General features: G+C 34.5%; 1 protein-coding gene across 9 annotated transcripts in view; it reads right to left on the bottom strand.

The window, feature by feature from the left end:
• Window positions 1–18,931, bottom strand: part of NLGN1 (neuroligin 1) — a 995,729-nt gene that overhangs the window by 609,885 nt on the left and 366,913 nt on the right. For all 9 annotated transcript variants that reach the window (XM_023524764.1, XM_023524785.1, XM_023524777.1 and 6 more), the window contains one exon: window positions 9,871–10,683. In XM_023524764.1, coding sequence (XP_023380532.1) covers window positions 9,871–10,363 — 493 coding nt within the window. In that variant the 5' untranslated portion in view covers window positions 10,364–10,683. The remainder of the gene's footprint in view (window positions 1–9,870; window positions 10,684–18,931) is intronic.

Raw genomic sequence — 18,931 nt, 5'->3', positions numbered from 1 at the left:
TTTTTTAATATTTTAAAAATGTCCTGCTTCTTGTTACTGGCAGACTGTCATTGCAACGTAAGGTCTATGAGGGCAAAAAATATATCCCGCCCAACTTAGCCTCCAGCGGTGTTGGCCATGGGTGCTCTAGCTGAGAGAGCAGGAACGGCCATGTAGGAAATCAGAAGCAATGCCTTTTGCACACAGAACACAAAACAAAATAAAGCAATATCAACACCAAAAAGAATAAAAAAGGAAAGAAGGAAAGAAGGGAGGAGAGAAGAAAGGAGGGCAAGAAGAGTACTTCGGGAATCAAAGATTCCACTTAATCTCAGTAAACATTCTATAAGAATTTTTTCCTCGTAAAACTCCCCTGTTAAATTGCACAGGTGGTTAAAGGTCTTCATAAAATAAAAAAAAAAACAGAAACAAAACAAAACAAAACAAAACAAAACAAAACCTCACCCCTGGCCTTTCAGGGTGAGTTGGAATACAAAATATTTTAAATGGTCATCATAGAAAATCTTTTCTCTTAACAATCAAAATTTATAAATATTTCAGCTTTCATTGAAATGAGGTTAATTCCCTAAATAATGGCATAAACTTTTTTGAAACAGTTTTTGAAACAGAATTCCCTTCCCCTCTCCCTTTTTCTTTTGCTTAAAGAAATCTTGGCACTGTAGGTGGACTCTCCCTCTTACATGTAAGAAATGAAAAGCCAAGCGGCCCTGGTAGTATCAGGTGTTGTGGGAGTGAGGATGTGGGGACTTGAGGGTAGGTGACAAGAGGCACCAGCAGGCTACTTAGATGCCTAGCTCATAGGCAGCTCGGAAATATCAGGATCTGCCTGGCTTGTAAATTTCTATGCCAGAGGAACATATCAATTCTTTGTGATGAAAGCTTAGAGCTACAAACTGAAGCCACCTACTCACTACCTGGAAAGATGGTGAACTGAGGAACATGGCAAGTGGGAACTTAGCAGGAATGGAGAGTTAGCACTAGCTATAGACATTCCTATTTCCAAAGACCTCTTCATAAGGACAGAACTATTCTTGAGAGGCCTAGGAATCCAAATCAGAAGGAGCCTATATGTTCTTAATAGCTCTCCCCAGAGCTCCCTCTCCCTTTGCTGAGCAGCGGTATTTACAAATGCTTCTCATCTACTTGGCAGGGATACATTTATCCTCATGTCATATCTGTGCTGCATACATCCCTCTATCCTTTCTCTTCCCTCTTCCACTTCCACTTCGAGGAACTTGGAAAGAACATTCTAGAAGAGGAGCCCTGAGCTTTTGGGAGATAAAGAAAAAGAACTCTTTCGTGAGAAAAAGAGGAGAGAGGGAAGGTGTTTTTTATTATCATACAAGATTAGGAGACAATGTGTCATTTTCTTTTGGAGTAATTGCTCCAAAAGTCTTGCCTCAAAAAAAAAGGAGAGGAATGACAACTCCTTCCTTCAGTTCTGAAAGGAGAAGCAGAAATTTAAGACCATGTTGATTAATCAAATTTTCTACTTTTGAAGATTATAATTATGGTTGCATTGACTTCAGCATCCTTTATTAAGATTTCCTTTTGTCATTGTTTAAAGCTGATTTTTGCAACAGTTTGCACGTTTTAATGAAAATATAAGCTATAATTAAATTGCTCTAATGTTATTATTACATAGATACCAGATGAATAGAATTACAGTAAACAAAGAAATAGGTCTTAAATTGAGAAATTATTTTAAAAAGAACTTTGCCTAATTGCCTAAATATGACAGATATAACAGTATTGAAAATCAGTGCTACTACAATTTTAAATTAGAAAGACCTTAATTTTATCTAAAATCATGTTTGCATGTAAGCAACCATCTGGATAAAACATTTAAAATTCAGGGAAAAATTAAAAAATCTGAATCATTTTGTTTATACAGAGTCAAACACTTGGATATTTAAAAGTATCCACATTAATGCATAGTACTCTATTTTAACAACAACAAAAAAATACTTAAAGATAAATTTTTAAATTTTCTCAGGAGAACAGAGAAATCTGTATCTATTACAGGAAACGGAAATCACACAAAATCTGAGTTTTTATTTGAAAAGGAGTGCCAGTACTCCTAACTAGCAGCCATGTGTTCTTGTGTAAGTTATTAATCCCAATAAGCAATAACTTTTCAACCTATAAAATGGGCATAATAATAGCACCATTATGAAAGCCTTCTGGGGATTCAGTTTGAAAAAAGTGGAAGTGTGCTTACTGTTCCTCAAGAATTCATACCCAACTAGAACCTCAGAATGTGACTAAATTGTGTCACCCCACATTCATATTTTTAAATTCTAATCCTGAGTACTTCAGAATGTGACCTTATTTAGAAATAGGATCTTTACAGATATAATTAGTTAAGATAAGGTCATGAGGGTGGGTCTTAACCCAGTATGATTGATGTCCATATAAAAAGGGGTAATTTGAGCACAGATGTACATACAGGGAGAATGTGATGTACAGAGACATAGGAAGAAGACAACCACTTATAAGCCAAGGAGAGAGACCTAGAACAGATTCTTTCACACAGCCCTCAGAAGGAATCAATTCTGCTGACACTTTGATCTCAGACTTCCAGCCTCCAAAACTGGGAGACAAAAATTTCTACTGTTTAAGCCATGCGGTTTGTGGTACTTTGCTAGGGCAACCTTAGCAAAGTAATAGAATGATCTTATTTAGAAATAGGGTCTTTGCAAAGGTAACTAAGATGAGGTCATACTGGATTGGAATGGGCCATAAATCCTGTGACAGGTGTTCTGGTAAGAAAGGCTATGTGAGAACACGGAGACACTACACTGGGAGACACACAGAAAAAAAAGCCTAATGATAACAGTAGAGACTAGAGCAATGCAACTATAAGCCAAGGAATGCAAAGGACTGTTGGCAACCACCAGAAGCTAGGAGAAAGGTGGGGAGATTCTCCATCAGAGTCTCCAGAAACATCAGCTCTGCCAACTCCTTGATTTTGGACTTCTCCACTCCAGAGCTGTGAGAATAAATCTTTGTTTTTGTTTTCCTTTTTTTAAGCCACGTGGTTTATGCCAATTTGTTATAGCAGCCCTAAGAATCTAATACAGAAGTGTTACATATTCTATCCACTAATAATGATCTCTGTAAAAATTTATGATTAGGAATTATACCTCCATATCTAGTCGAGCATTTAAGATTATCAACTCCAAAATGAGTTTCTGTGATTGTGACTAGCACATTTATGTACTGGTGTGATTTTTAAGGTTGGTCATTTCCTAAACAACTTTAGCATGTACCACTATGGGGAAAGGAAGAAGAGAATTCACAGGAGAAATATTAAAGGCCAAAATATTATCAACAAAATCTGTAATGGTAAGTAATACAGACGTAAATTTAACCAAAGGTTGCACCATAATTATTAAGCTAATAGTATGTTCTATATATGAAAACAACACATAAAGGAACTGTGTTAGTACAATGGATAAGAGAAAGGAAAGTTCTTTCTACAAAGGATTTATGTTGTGGCATAACTCTTTTTGCTGATGGCATAAGTCTTAAATATTTTCAACTTCAACTCTAGTTTCTATAAGAAAAAAGTGTTTATTTTCTAGAAAAATTGGACAACTATAATGGTCTTTTAATCATTTGCTTCAGGAGATTCTCACTGTCTGTCAGTAAACAATGGAACAATTGATATCCTTTTAAAACTTTACAACCTCATAGATCTTCTTCATTTCTGAGTTGCAACTTAAATTGTTTAGCTTTTAGATTATTTAACCATATCTGTCCAGAGCTACTAATTCAAATATAAAGCTAAATCTCTGGCTCAGTCTGTTTTCCCACTTATCTTCAAACCCCAAATGAACCAGATGTTATTAATCCACTATACAGTGATTTTTCTGCTAGCAAATGGGCCTCCATTTCTATGTGATCTGGATTCTCATATAAACAGGATTCTTCTTGTTGCTGTTGTGTTATTTTGTTTTAGTCTCTCTGTTCTAAAATAGTCTCCACAAAGAACTTATAGTTGGCTACCAAAAATTTATGTATCGTTGATCAAGACACTTAATCTCTTTGGTTGTCCATTTCTGCATTTGTAAGGCGCGAATAAGAACCTCATTGGATTGTTGTGATATTAAGTAAAGTAATAAGGCTAAATGTCTAGAACACATTAAGAGTTCACCAATTTTAATCCTATCTCCATTTCTCTTATATTATAGATCCAATAACTAAAATAGAAGCAATCCTATGGGAATAGAAACCTGCTAACATTTCTCTGCCTAGCTACATGTTAATTTTAATCGTTAATCATCTACCTATGCTCTTTTTATTCCAAAATCTTCAATTGTGCACCAGATCGTCTTTCTCTAAAAATATTATTTTAGCAGTCTATTATCTCTATTTCTTCCATCTTAACACAGCAACAAAAACAACTTCTATTGTCCTTGTGCTCCCATTTTTTTCTGCTCCTTTTTATAGCAAAACTCCTTATAATAGTTACTTATACTCAGCGACTCCAAATTTTCTCTCGTTTTCTCTCAGACCCACAACAGTGTGTCAGACCCACACCATTGCACAACAGTTCATTTGACAGAGCAGATCACTGTGTTTATTTAGATGTTTATTTTATTTTCTTTATTTTCCATGAAAACAAAAGAAAACATTGATTCACCTCTTGTCTCATACGTACTTTCTCAGTCTCCACTATCTTTCCTTCTGTTCTCCCAGATCTCTTCATGTTGGAATATCCCATGGATCAAACTCTGCTGTCTTTTTCTTTTCTCTGTTTTCATTCAATCTTTTTTATTCTCATTCGGCCTTATGACTTTAAATTTTTACTTTTTATATCACAATAGCTCCAAAATTTATATCTCCATCTCCATGTCACTCCTGAGCTTCAAACTGGTTCCTTGATGTCTACATTTGGGTGTCTAAGAGTTACCTGAAATTTAATATGCCTAAAACTAAACAGCATCTTTCCACTGTGGCTCCCATTCTACATTTTTTTTTCAATCTTAATTGATGTCAGCCTACTCTTACATCAGCCAGAATGATCTTTTTAATATAAAGTCAGATCATCTGAATCTCGTTGCCTCTCTCTTTCTACACTTTACAGAAATACAATACTATACTACTAGATATTCTTTAAGCGCACAAGGCAGACCCTCATCTTAATGCCTTTACACTAGCACTTTGCTTTGCTTTCCCAAGATATTCACTTCATCTCCTTCAGGCCTTTGCTCAAGTGAGAACTATATTGATTATTGTATTTAAAATTATCTTCACCTTCTATGCTAGCGCTCTTGATCCTCCATACCCTGTTTAATTCTCATCTTTTTACACCTTTTAAATTTAGTTGTTTATTGTCTACCATTTATCCCCACACACTAGGATGTAAACTCCAGAAGGGCAACATACATTTTTTTTTGTTTTTGTTTTTGTTTGTTTCTCTGATGTATCTCTAGGATCTAGAGCAGCAATCTGATTGGCACAGATTAAGGACTCAGTAAATGTGTGTTAAATGAATAAATAAATTAGAAATATATAAGCAAGAAAGAAGAACATTCTGAAATATAGTCTCCTTTTAAAATCCTAAACATGTTGACAATGGTAGGATTCACTGTTATACATATTTAATTATGGAAAAATCAGTCTTCGTTCAATAAACAACCAAATAAACCCTAAATTTGTAGAAAAGGCTTATGAATGAATTCAACAGTATGTAAGGTAAAGACTACTAAACAGAGCATGTAAAAGCAAAATACTTATGAAAATCAGGAATAAAATGTGCAAGAAGTCACGAATCATACCAGAGCCATCTATAAAGATTCTAATTTTCTGTACACTAAAAATTGGAGTAAATTAAAACAATTTCTTGCCACTGCAGAAATAAAAATTAATTTTGTATTCATCTCAAAAGAACTATGGAAATAATAGTCAAAGTGCTGGAGAAATACAAAGCTACACAACTGTAGAGTATACATGAGCCAAGAAATTTGTCTGTGGATTCTCTGGGTCTCTTGTTCCTCCTTCTCATGTTTACTGCCTAATATTTGACCACTTAGCGATTCATTAGCAACTCTCACAGGAGAGAAACCTAAAGAAACAAAATGAAGCATAAGCAAATTAAAGCTGCTGCTGATAGCAGCCAGGAGACTATGTTGGGATCTTGGTCTGGACAGTATGAAAACATATATACTATTTAAAAATATTCACTAAAACGAGTACAGGAAATGTTTCCTGGAAATCAGTTGCTAACACTGGCTGACTGAATGCAATTAAGGTGAGCATTAAATCTGTCTTAAATAGAGTCAACTGAGAGAATAAAAAAATTTACGATATATTGGAATGTGTAAAAATACTAAGAAGAAAGGGAGGGTAGAAAGATAAACAGCCTCTGCTATAGAATTTACCTATAGGAGGTAATTTAACATAATAAAAATGCATCTAATACAAGAAAGAACTAGGGCCAAACCTGACTCTACCACTTTTAATGGTAGAAACTGAGTCAAAACATTAAACCTTTAGAACCTACTTTCTTATTTGTAAAATAATAGCAATACTCTTTCTCATAAAGATTTTGTGATAGATTTTGTTTGTCCTCCACATCCAAATTCCAGTTTCTATTACATGTTATCTGCTATTTGGCCAAGTGTTGAGAGTCATCGCATCACCTCATTTTAAGCCTCATGCTTTCTTTCAATTTTGCAAGGAGAAACCCTGAAGAAATATCTAGAGAGTAATTAACATATGGCTAAAACTGTCATAGGAAATATAAAAAGATAGATTAAAAAGTGCAACTGGGACCTATTTTAAACGAGAGGCAGCCTACTGGCAAAAAAAAAGTATGTTTTTTTTCTTCAAAAGCACAGGAAAATTTTATAAAAGTTCTATTTAAAAGTTATAGCAAGGCATCTCTGAAGGAGGAGGAAGATTTTCTTCCTTTCATACAAAGTGCAAAAAATGCTTTGTTCTTTGTAAGCTCACTTGAATGTAAGTTCTATAGGAAAAGAGATCTTTGTTTCATTACTAACTCCCTTGAATAGTGCATGACTTATAAATGGCAATTAAGAAACAGTTTTGAATGATATAGCATGCACAGGTTATAGTGTACTTGTCACAGGGGTGGGGTCCATTTGCCTCTGCAGATGACCACACACAATTAAAAGAGTAAGACATAAATAATAACGAGCCAGAATTTTTTTAGCACCTAGATAAAATGCAACACAACTATTCCTAGAGTTCCTGAACCATCATTTATAAACTTATAGAATTCTGTTGAAGAACTCATAGTTCATATATAATATATATTAGTATATGCATAGAGATTAAATGCCTAATATTTTCTTCAATCAGGAAAATATAATTTCTTGAAGTGACCAGAATAGACCCTTCGTGAGAGAGAAGGAAAAAATTAAAAGTTTGGAAAACAAATTTCTATACTTATGCTTAAAATATCAAGCTCTAAACTTTAGTTTTGTTTATTTTAAAAGAACTATTTATGTAGAAAATTAAATTTGTTCTTTGTTATCTAGACTGTGGAATACTATACAAACATCTATCAGCAGAAATTATTTAATATTGATAGGATATATTAAATACCAAAGCTAAATAATTTTTTACAATGTTTGCTATAAAGACGCTCTATAGATATGAGCTATAAACCACACAGATCGAAGGAAGTAGCTATAGATTTTTGTCGTTAGGGTAGTTATAAATTAGTTCAAAATTTGCCAAATAAGTAGCTCAGCCTATATACCTTTTTGCCAGCTCTCATAAAGCAGATAGAACCAACAATCCAAAAAACAATGAAAAAGAATTTTTTAATGAAACCATTCCTCTCTGAAGTTGTCTGAGAAAAAGGTCACTTTCTCACTTATTAGCTAAACTTTTGGTGTCATTATTTTTTTGATTGTAGATATTTTTATGTATTATGCTCTGTTTATGCAATCTTCAATAGCATCTTTATTTATGACTTTGTGAATCAACATCTTTGTGATAGGAGGTGAAAGTCACTTAGCTAATTACACGTGCTTGATATGCTGCATAATAATAACCACTGCAGTATTGTACATTAGTTGAAGGCATGTAAATTACTGCAGTTATTCTCATTTGAAGAAAAACAAGAGACTTTGATTTAGTTATTTCAAACATCCTTGTAGCCTCCATATCCACCTTCTTAAGCATACTATGGTTTTAACGCAAATCATGGCATCAGTAATAAAATAAAAGTTAAATCCCATTTTACCAGTATGACCGAAGAAATAAGAACAAAAACAAAACAAAACAAAATCCAATTTAATGCAAATATTTCTGATCTATAGTGGAGAATTTTGTTATATGGAGATTCTTCCATAGAATGTGATCTTGATAAAATGGAACAGTTTAGTCACTCCCTACACCACAAGGATGTTGTAATGAAATCGACTTGATCCAACCAGGAGATTAGAAGTGCACAGAGAGATAGAATGTACAGCGTTAGAATATTAATATGACTTCTGTATGAAGATTGGAAATTCTGCAAAGTTCTGAATAAGGTCAAAATAACACTTAAGATAATTTACTGCCATAGAAACTTATACTCTTCTATGAGTGATGTACTAGATGTTATACCAAAAAATGGAGTGTGGACAAGCTACATTCAGATGCAAGCTTGCAACTGTCAGTGTCTACATTTGCTCAATCTGGCTAGAGGATGATTTGAAGGTTGATTTAACTATAGCTTCTAAATCATGTTCTTCCCTATGTTTTAAATTGTTTAACGTAAATATAAAAATGTTAAAGTAAATTTAAGACTAAATATTCAGTATAAAAATCTGCAAAATCTTGTTTCTCTCTGGAAAAATAACTGAAAATGTAAAGACTGAGAAAAAATACCATTACTTAATAACAGTAATTGCCCAAAAGTTATGTTAAATTTACCTTACATGAGAAAGTTCATAGGATGTTCTGAAGGAACTAAGACTAAATAAACAAAAAATTAAGCTTGTGCCTGAATTTATCAATTTTAACAGGAATAGAAATCTATATCTCTAGAAAAGTGGTTCGCAGATGAAAAGTTGACCAGTGGAGAAGGCAACCTTGTTTGGGTTCCTTGCAGACAACCTAATAGCCTAAGTATTATTTTCTCTATCCACAGACACAAAGCAGATATTCAACTCCTGTTGATGCTACCAGCACCAAAACACAAGGCTCCACCAATGAGTTTTCTCATTGTTACTACTCAGCTAGAATTCTCTTTAACCATCTTTCTATTCCTTGACAGGCTTCATTTAATTCCACATCACCTAACCATTCACTTCCGAGCATCAGCAAATCATCCTAAGGGAGAATATCTTGTTCTTGCTCTGCAAGCTTTTTCCCCCAGTTTTTATTTTCACTTTTATACATACCTCCTTTTCTACATATTTTCTTGCCGGGTTTTCTGGCACATTCCTTGGATATTCTTTTTACTGAAAAATGAATAGAAGACTAGAAAATAACATGGCGCTCCATCACAGACCGCCGGAACATGCAACACCACTATCTAACTTAATATGCTCCTGCATTTACTGAGTGCGAAAGATCCCCAATTTGTTGAGCCTGCACATGCAATGGAGAAATGTTGATGCATCTTCTCAGAAGTCATTTGGTAAGAAATGGAAATTAGGAACCCATTTCTACCTAAATATACGTGCTGTGGAGGAAAAAAAATGAGTAGGCACAGGAAAACAATAAGAACAGGTACACCAGCACACATAAACAAAAAGAGCTGCATGCACGCATGTAAAATGTCTACATGCTAACAGGAAAAGCCATGCATGCTACCAGTACACAAGAATTAATATTGTTAGAGCTCACAATATAAAAGAAAAATATAAATATATCTCCCTGTTTTTCCTGCAGTAAACTCACCATCCTCAGTTGGGACATATATGTTTAAATATAGGCAGTCTTCACTCTGGTCTTGCACATATGACGAAACCACATCCAAGTTATTAGTAAACCATACAGGAAGCATGACTTCTGGCAATCTGCCATCAATGATATTCTGGGGACACACAGGAGCAAATTGAGTGGCATTCCTGATATCGGACCAGGAAGATGGTGGTTCTGGAGGCTGGAAACGATGTTCCCCTGTTGGTGGAGCTGCATATGGAACTCCAAGGAACTGAATAACAGGCCCCAGAATTTCATTGTTGAGTTCTTTCTTAATCCCTCTTATCTTGCCGAAGTTGGTTGTCACCAGCGGGTCTGCATCATCCAATTTTTGGGAGAGCACATGGGCAGCCTGAAGGAAACATCCCAACACACAGAGAGTCAGTGAGGCACCCAATCCCCTGTGTGCCAAGCATGCCATTACTGATCTCCAAACATAGTTTGGCCACGTGCATCTGGATAGTGCCATGGTCCCACATTAGTTGTCTAGTTGCCTGGTTACAGTGAGGCAAAGGTATTTGTATCCACTTTAGAAAGACCTTATAATGGTAGAATACGCCTCCAATCTTGTAAAGGTAAGCCTACTGAGAAAAGCTCAGAAAGTTCTTCATGTAGCCAGTGTCTCCCATTGATTTCACATGTATTGAAGTAGCATCTTCAATCATCACTATTTATCAGACCATATCCTATTGACCATTCTGTTTTCCATCATAGCACTGTGGCGAGAGTGGTGATTGACTGTAGATTTCCCTCTTATAAATCAAATCCAGTTAGCTGCAGGTCTATATCCTAGAAAAAATGAAAATCAATCATTAGTACAAACAAGCTAAAACAGACAGAGTGATGATAACTAGAGGTTTTACAAGCTACAGAAATACATGAATAGTAGCTCGAGTCAGGTAAAAAATTATGGTTTGATATATGAGATGACAGGTGAAATAACTGACTATAAGATTGAGAAACCTGACTGCTGACTTTATACACATTTAAGCAGAAGCAGGCCTTGTCCAAATATATAGTTTTGAGAGCATTGACAGTACAGTGTTTTTCCAGTGAAGGTTATATGTGGAAATTCCTGTTTTTGATAGTCTTCAATTACTTTAACAAAGCATACGATCGGTAAACATGCTCAAAATTAGAATTCAATAGCAGAAACCTTTTTTAAAATATTGGTAATAAATTACTGGAACATAAACACACTCTTTAAGAATGATTGTTTGCATTAAAAACAAACAAAAAGGTGGTCCCCAAGCCCATGCTATGTAGAATAAATAAAGTTAATGTTGAAACAAGAAAACTAGTATTAGTTCCATATGATCTTTTAAGTGCAAATACCTTATAAGGTAAAAATATGTGCTGTTTCTCAAAAGTCACATAAAATCATTGGTTACAGCTCCCTCACCTTAAAGTCAAGTCCAAAAATTTGAAAAACAAAGTGACTTTAGATATAATTTGAAAAAGAGACAGAAGTTGGCATCATTTTTTGCAGACAGTTTATAACCATCTAGCTATATAGCTTACATATCAGTAAATTTGCAATGTGAAAATTCATTTGAGTAACAGTCAATATATTTTAAATTACAACCTTTGTTCTATCTGTTAGAGATCAGAAAAGAATAATAGTAATAAAAAAAAGACTGCTCAGTAATTTAAAAGAACAATCATTCCTAATCATAGCATCTTGCATATTAACACTAATCAAACACCTACCACTGTTTACCCAGTTCAACTTAAAATGCATCAGAATAAAATGTAGCATTCAGTGTGGTGCAATTCACAGTATAATCTTACATTAACTTCAAAATAGCCTATAACGGCATATTTGTCTTGCTCAAGCCACCTTTTAAAGTGCTTACTTTGAAAATAATAGTGTTGATATGTATTACAGATGGTTCTATCCTGTCATATTATGGAAAGATTCTTGAAGAAGTGCTAGTCTGGCAGTGAGGCTGCCCTGATTTTGTGTTATTGAAAAGGAGATTGTAAAAACTATATAGGGCAGCAAGAGATTTGGTTCAGCCTGGTGTTCCTTTAGCTCTGAACAATCCATCACAGAAGGCAATAAGGAGATAAATGTCTTTCTTCAAATCTGTGTTAATTTGCATGCCTTGGCTGTGAAAGCACATTAACATACAAAAGACAGGCTTAGACCCATCCCACTCCTGTCCCAGAATTTAGACTGAAGATTTAGCTACATAAACCCATTTCTGTTAAGAGCATGTTATGCTTATTCTTGTGCAGAATTCTGGTGGGCCACAGCATGGCTGAGTTTTTCCTAAAACATTTTGGTGTTTAAAAAACACCTTTTTTACACATAAAATAAAAGACCAGTGGTGAGGCCTTAAAAGTCTCCATCACTATTTTTTATTCAGCCTAATTTTCAAGTACAATAATTTCTAAAAGTTTTTTACATACCTGGTATTTCATTAATAATAAAAAGTACTTGTTTGGTTATTAATAAAATAACATTTCTTTTTGTATTTACAAATCCTTAGCTGTGTTAAAAATAAAGGGGCTCTTGTTTCCCCCTGATGTGCTACTCTAATACAAATTGTGAAGGATTCGAATCCTGCACACCATGGTGAATTTTCACATTCTAATAATGTTTAGTTTCTGAGGTTACAAAAATATGCCATTTCTCATGGGCTTACCTGTATGGAGAACTATAGCATTGACCCCAAAGATTTTTCAGAAGTTGCTACTATAGTAATAGTCAGCCAAGTGTAATGCAAAAAAAAAAAAAAATGGTTTGTTTAAATTATTAAAATTTCAAATATATATAGAGGTATATATTTTATTATATGTAATAATATGTATTATATATATTACATATGTATTTATTATATATATATGCCTAACTACAAAGACTCGAATTTTTGGCAAGTTTTTTTTCCTATTTATTGGTGCTTCCTTAGTATATTCCAAACTCTTAGCTTTCATGCATATACATCTCATTTACAACAACCTTATAATACAGGTTCATCAGTTATCCCCTGTTTACAGATGAGGAACTGAGAGTTAAAGAGGTTAAATACCTTGGCCAAGGTCTCTCAGTTAATCAATAACAGATCCAGGAGCCCACTGGCATCTGATTTAAAGGCCATCCTCTAGATTATTGCACATGATGTAGTCTTTCACTCCACAATTAACACTTTAAAAAAACTGATCCTAGTACATTTAAAATTGAGTTGTGAAAGTGTTTTATGTTCCTTCAGAACATAGAGTCTAGGTAAATACTCTGACAGTTTCATAGAAACAAGAAATTTAAATGGTACACCCTGTTAATATTGAAAGTTTAGATTTTGTTTTATTACATTTTTTAACCTTTTTTTTTTTTACTTTACATTGAATGCAATGATTGGTTGTTTATGTTAAAATAATAATAGGTAACCAAAAATCCTTACTTCATAATAGTCTAAATGTTCACTAATAGATATTGACAAATGAATTATGATATATTAAAAAATTAGAATTCTATACTTCGGTGCAAATAAAGAACCTAAACCTAAATATATAAACATAGATAAATATCAAAATTCTTGAATAGAGCAAGTTGCAGAAGATTATGTAAAATACTGTTTAAATAAAGCTTAAAATATGTAAAATAATACTACATATTCTTCACAGATACATAAATTTGTATTAACAGGACATTATAATCCCTGGATAAGAAGGAAAGAGAATGAACTTAAGTTCTAACTATTATTAATTAATTGGCACCTAAGATAGATAACTTGTGGTGAGGTCTTAAAAGACCAGTAATTAATTACCTACAGCAAGTTTTACAAATCTTAATATTTGACAGTGTTGGGTTATACGCAAACACACAGACTCATACACACACACACACACACACACACACACATCTTTGTTATGGAATTCTCTGTATTTTCCTGTATGTGCAAAATATTTTATGGTAAAAACATTAAAATAGGTCAGAAAAGCCTTACTCAGCAGACCAGGCAGTTAGGTGACCCTATCAATCCTCACAGGACTAGCTTCGTCTGACTTTGAAGTTAGTGGAGATACTAGCTCACATATTCCTCCATTATTCCTCCCTTTAGGTTAAAGCATTTGTTATCCCACTGAGAGTAATAAAATAAAAAATAAATAACATTTAAAAAGACATCATAAATGAGAATATATTATCTCACTTGCATTAATTCATCATAATAGCTGGTTTATCAACTAGTGTGTTCCTGAGTGACTCAGACCAAAGAAACGATTATAGAGAAAGTAGAGAGACTGAGACATTAGATAATCACAGTGAGTGGCCACATTCATCAATCTTTCATTAGCTTAACAAGCATTTACTTTTATCCACAACGTATAAGCTATTGTGTTCAATGTTTTGAGGATTTAAAGACAAGTATAATCCAGTCATTGTTCCCAAACAGCTACAATATTGTTTTGTAGAAACAATATTGCTTTGTTTTTGTTTTTGTTTTATTTTTGAACTGCTCCCCCCTCCCCGAAGAATTTCTTATTCAAGGGCAAGGATTTTGTGTTTTGGTTTTTCTAAAAATAATTTATATCCATCAAAAAATCCATGTGAAAACCCTTTACGAAGTGTAGAGATTGGTAAATCTCAGCTGATCTGGATAGACTGCATGCTTATTACCGAGCTGCAGAGAGTTTGGCCAATACAATCAATTGCTGTCATTTATTGTAGCTGTGCTCTATACAGTCATTGCAAACACTGAATTGGGGAACACGAATTCATTGCCCCTAGGGATACACACACACACACACACACACACACACACACACACATATTTAACATAATTATGTTATCATCTTAAACCTTAAAAACAATTCATGCTAGTAAATTCTATTTTCTTTACTTTACGAAAGAGAAAACAAAATTCAGAAGTGACTTGTCTGAGGCCACCCCACTAAGAGGACCAGAGTTAGGACTCCAACCTCCTCTAACTGGCCCAGAGCTTGGGCTTCTTGCATTATTCTACTCTACCTCTCTCCCTATCCTCTGTTCAGCTCTGTATGAGAGCTGAAACAAGAAGGCAGACTATCACCTTGATTAACCTCAGCTGGAAACGTGCTCATAGGGCAGCTCAAAGTTTTTTCTGCTTTGCTTATGTCTGTGAATGACAGTGAAAGCACCATGAGCATTGATTTTGGAGTTACAAATAAATTGTAATGAATAAGCAAGTTTGCAAATATAGATCCAGGAATAATGAAGACTGACTATATTAATTAAAGCTAAATAATGTTTTGTACCTATGAGTTTATGAGTTGAGTTCGGAATATATCAGCCTGTCAACGGTACTTAGCAATAATATTTGATTTAAAAATTGGATTTAGTAATGATAATTTAATAATACTTGCATTTAATAATAACTGGTTTCAGTGGAGAGTGGTGATTTTCAATGGCCAAGTCTGGCTATATAACTGGAATATACCTATGTGACCACTTTACTGTAAGAAAACTTGACCACCAACAGATTTTGGGCTTCTTATAGCAATATGTTTCACATGCACACTGGTGGCAAGACCTAGAGACAAGAGTTATCCTGTATGACCCAGCAGTGGGACAACGAAAAAGCCTGAATCTGAGATTTCTGGACCCTATTCAATATACACGCTTTTTCTGTTGTTTCTCTATTGTATTTGTTGCTTGTAATAAAGCTGTCCAATGAGTATAAACGATGTGAGTCCCGTGAGTCCTTTCTGTAACTGAACACTTAAAGTAACTAATGTGTAATTAATTCACATAGTAAGTACATAAAAACAGGATGAATAAGCAAATGAATGTAATCGACAAAATGTTGTTAGGCTTTAAAAAGAAGAAACAGGGCTACCTTGAGTTAGTAGATTAGGAAAGAATTCGTAAATCAGGGGGAATTTGAGCTGGGTCTCAAATAACGAATAGGGCTGGAACAAACACTAATGGTCATGCAAGAGATTCCAGGCAAAGGGCACATTCCAGGAACAGTGGAAAGGGTACGTAGTAGGTACTGCCATGCTCAACCTCCCTGGAGCTAGCTCACCTCTCAGTGACTGGTCCACACGCATGGAGAAAGGCCTGGCCTTTTTGCCTCAATGCAGACCAGATCCAAAGGACCATCCCAGCTCCAAGGCTCTCTGTGGAAAGGGGCAGAGGGAGGAGTTGGTTGTGATTCTCTCACTCCCTCCCCCGTACTTTTTCCAATGGCATGCCCCAGTAAACTTTCTGATGGCAAACTTCCATCCCAGAGTCTTTATTCTTTCCTGGGAAATCTAACCTATGGCAGAAAGGAAAGAAGCAGCCACAGCTGAGGAGCGCACAGTTTAGTTTGGCCAGAACACAGAGTAAATGAGGTTGAGTATTGAATGAGACTGGAAAGGCAGGTTATAGCCAAATCAAGCAAGCCTTTCATTAAAAGGCTAAAGAGCTTAGATTTTGTTCACTGGGTGATGAAAAGCCATTAAATATTCCTAGCAAGGGAAGAGTATTATTAAATTTATTCACAAGAAAATTAAACTGGCAGTACTGTGGAGCAGGGATCTCCAAAGCACTGTGTTCATATGCCACCACAAGACGACCAGGAAAAAGGGAAGTAAATCACCAAACGTCTATGTATCACAATATTTTATGTAAAACAAAAAGAGAAAGAAATGAATCTTTGCTAATATGAATTAATGGTTTAATACAAGCGCCTTCACATGGTTGTGTGATTCACATAGCGCTAGAAATGTTTTTAGGATGGTGTAAAGTTCTATATAACGCAGTAGGTTTACCGGCAGTGGCATTTTATTCTTGTTCTGCTTCTTTTTCAATGTATAGTGATGTATGAGAGTTTACATCTTTGGATAAGTAAATTTATACATTTTTCATCATGTTTTAATTGAATTAACTGTCACCAAACAGACTGCTGAATCGTTTCCCACAATGTATATGTGTATTAAAGAAAATACTAGCAATACAACTACAAGAACAAGAAATGAGCAGAAATGAAACTTCTCCAACCTATAGCACATGCTCTGCTTCAGCTACATTGCAAAACTAAAAACAAAGGCTATTTAATCGAATATAATAATAAGTCAGGCAAATATCAAGAAGACGACTTGAAATACTAATTTATATCTATCTTTTCAGCTATAAGTATATCCTAAGAATCTCTATGCCTTGAGGTATTAATAGATGACGGAATGAAGACTTCCAGATTTATAACGTATTAAAAAAATACTGATTTTATCTTTTTCATCTTTTAATGTCTATTTTTCTGTATGTTTTTCAATCTGATGATAGAGATATTTGTGTGGGAATATATATATATATATATTTTATACTTTTTATGGTTTGCTTATCAAAAACACAAAATTACATAATCACAAAGGTATGGGAACCATTACCTTAGTGAATGAATTGATGATAAAGAAACCAAAAACAATTTTATTTTCATGATCAGTTTGAAGTATAGCTTAGAATATATCCACATTTATCTGAAAATGACCATAAAAAAAACTAATATACAGATCATCAACTACTTGCCAAGCCTTTGCAGCAATCCTTCTTATTATTTCTTTTTCTAATTGTACCCTTCTGGTACTGCATACCTTCCTATCCAAATCTAATTACTCTGTTCATCCCTAGAATTACCATTTCTCATGACCTTTGCTCCTTGAAATTTTACCATTCTTGCCTTGCTTATCCCCAGTCCTAACTTCTAACATTTATGCTCTGCTTCAGATTATAGAATGTTGCTGGAAAAAGTTTCAATACCACCCTGTTTGGAGCTGCTCCAAATTACATGGTTCATGTCATTTAATCCTCACGACAAATTTCTAAGCCAAGTATTCTTGTTTGAGATGAGAAAAATGATGATTTATTTAGTTAGACAGATTTCTTAAGACCGCAAAGCTCAGAAAAGGCGGATGCAAGAAACAAACCTAACTCCAAAGAGTGTGATCTTTCTTAATCTTCATGATACACATTTTGCTTTGCTCCCCAGTGAGACTAACTCAAAGAAATCATATGCTCAGTTTGAGGGTTTGAGGAGAGTAAAACACACAGGACATCAACAGGAAGGAAATGAAAAGATTGCTGATCTGCTTTCTGGGGTTAATCAATAGGCATAATTTGGAGCAGCTACAAAGGGTCTCTTCTGAGATGGGAATATCAAAGTTTCATATGCTGATTATGTAGAAGTTCAAGAAATGCCATGGCCCACATCATGGCCATACCAAAATGTAGTTACTGAGAACTAATGTGGTGACAAGTATATACTTCCATGACCATTATTACTTAATCACTAGATTAATGGCTAGCATCAACTGAGCGCGGACTGGGGCCAAACAGTGAGCTAACTGCATCACCTCATTTAATTGTCTTCATAAAGTAGAGATCATTATCATCAGAGTAACAGATAATTAAATTGAAGATCTGAAACACAAAGCCACTGAAAAACTTTTCAATAAAAAAGAAAACAATTCTGTGAATATAGTGAATTCCCACACACAGAAAGATATAAGGCAGAAGAATTCATAGACTACAGATAAACGCTGCCTCTTTCTCAATTTTGTCCAGAGCCTTCTTCTAGGAGTAAAGGTAGGCAAGTCTCAATGGTTTTCCAGAGTTACAGAAAATATAAGTAATTCTACTTGTTCTCTTTCTTCTTGGGCTACTTCTAATCTAAAACGAACCTTTCCAATCATGTGAGAAAATGCAATGTTAAGGAGAAAAGGCAAACTAAAATTTGACAGTAATAGGAGAAAAAGTTTTACCAAGTAAATATTTTAAGGACAATCTAAGATAAAAATCATGAGTACATTGAAGAGGTTATCGGTGGTAGCATTCTATCTTTGTGGAAAAAAAATTAAAAAATATATATATATACATATATATGTATATACATATATATGTGTGTGTGTGTGCACATGTGCGTGTGTGTGTGTGTGTGTGTGTGTGTGTGTATAAAATCTCTAAAGGCCTGGCTCAAAAGTCTGTACTTCCTTCCCAGATCCTTCCAGCCAGAAAAACACTCCGTTTCCTCAACTCTCAAAGCACTTGTTACTTTTCTTGTGATTGAACCCACAG

Source organism: Pteropus vampyrus, unplaced genomic scaffold, assembly GCF_000151845.1.
Source record: "Pteropus vampyrus isolate Shadow unplaced genomic scaffold, Pvam_2.0 Scaffold12, whole genome shotgun sequence".
NCBI classification, from domain to species: domain Eukaryota; kingdom Metazoa; phylum Chordata; class Mammalia; order Chiroptera; family Pteropodidae; genus Pteropus; species Pteropus vampyrus.
Note: the sequence above shows the minus strand (reverse complement) of the source record. Positions and strands in the feature narration are given on the sequence as shown.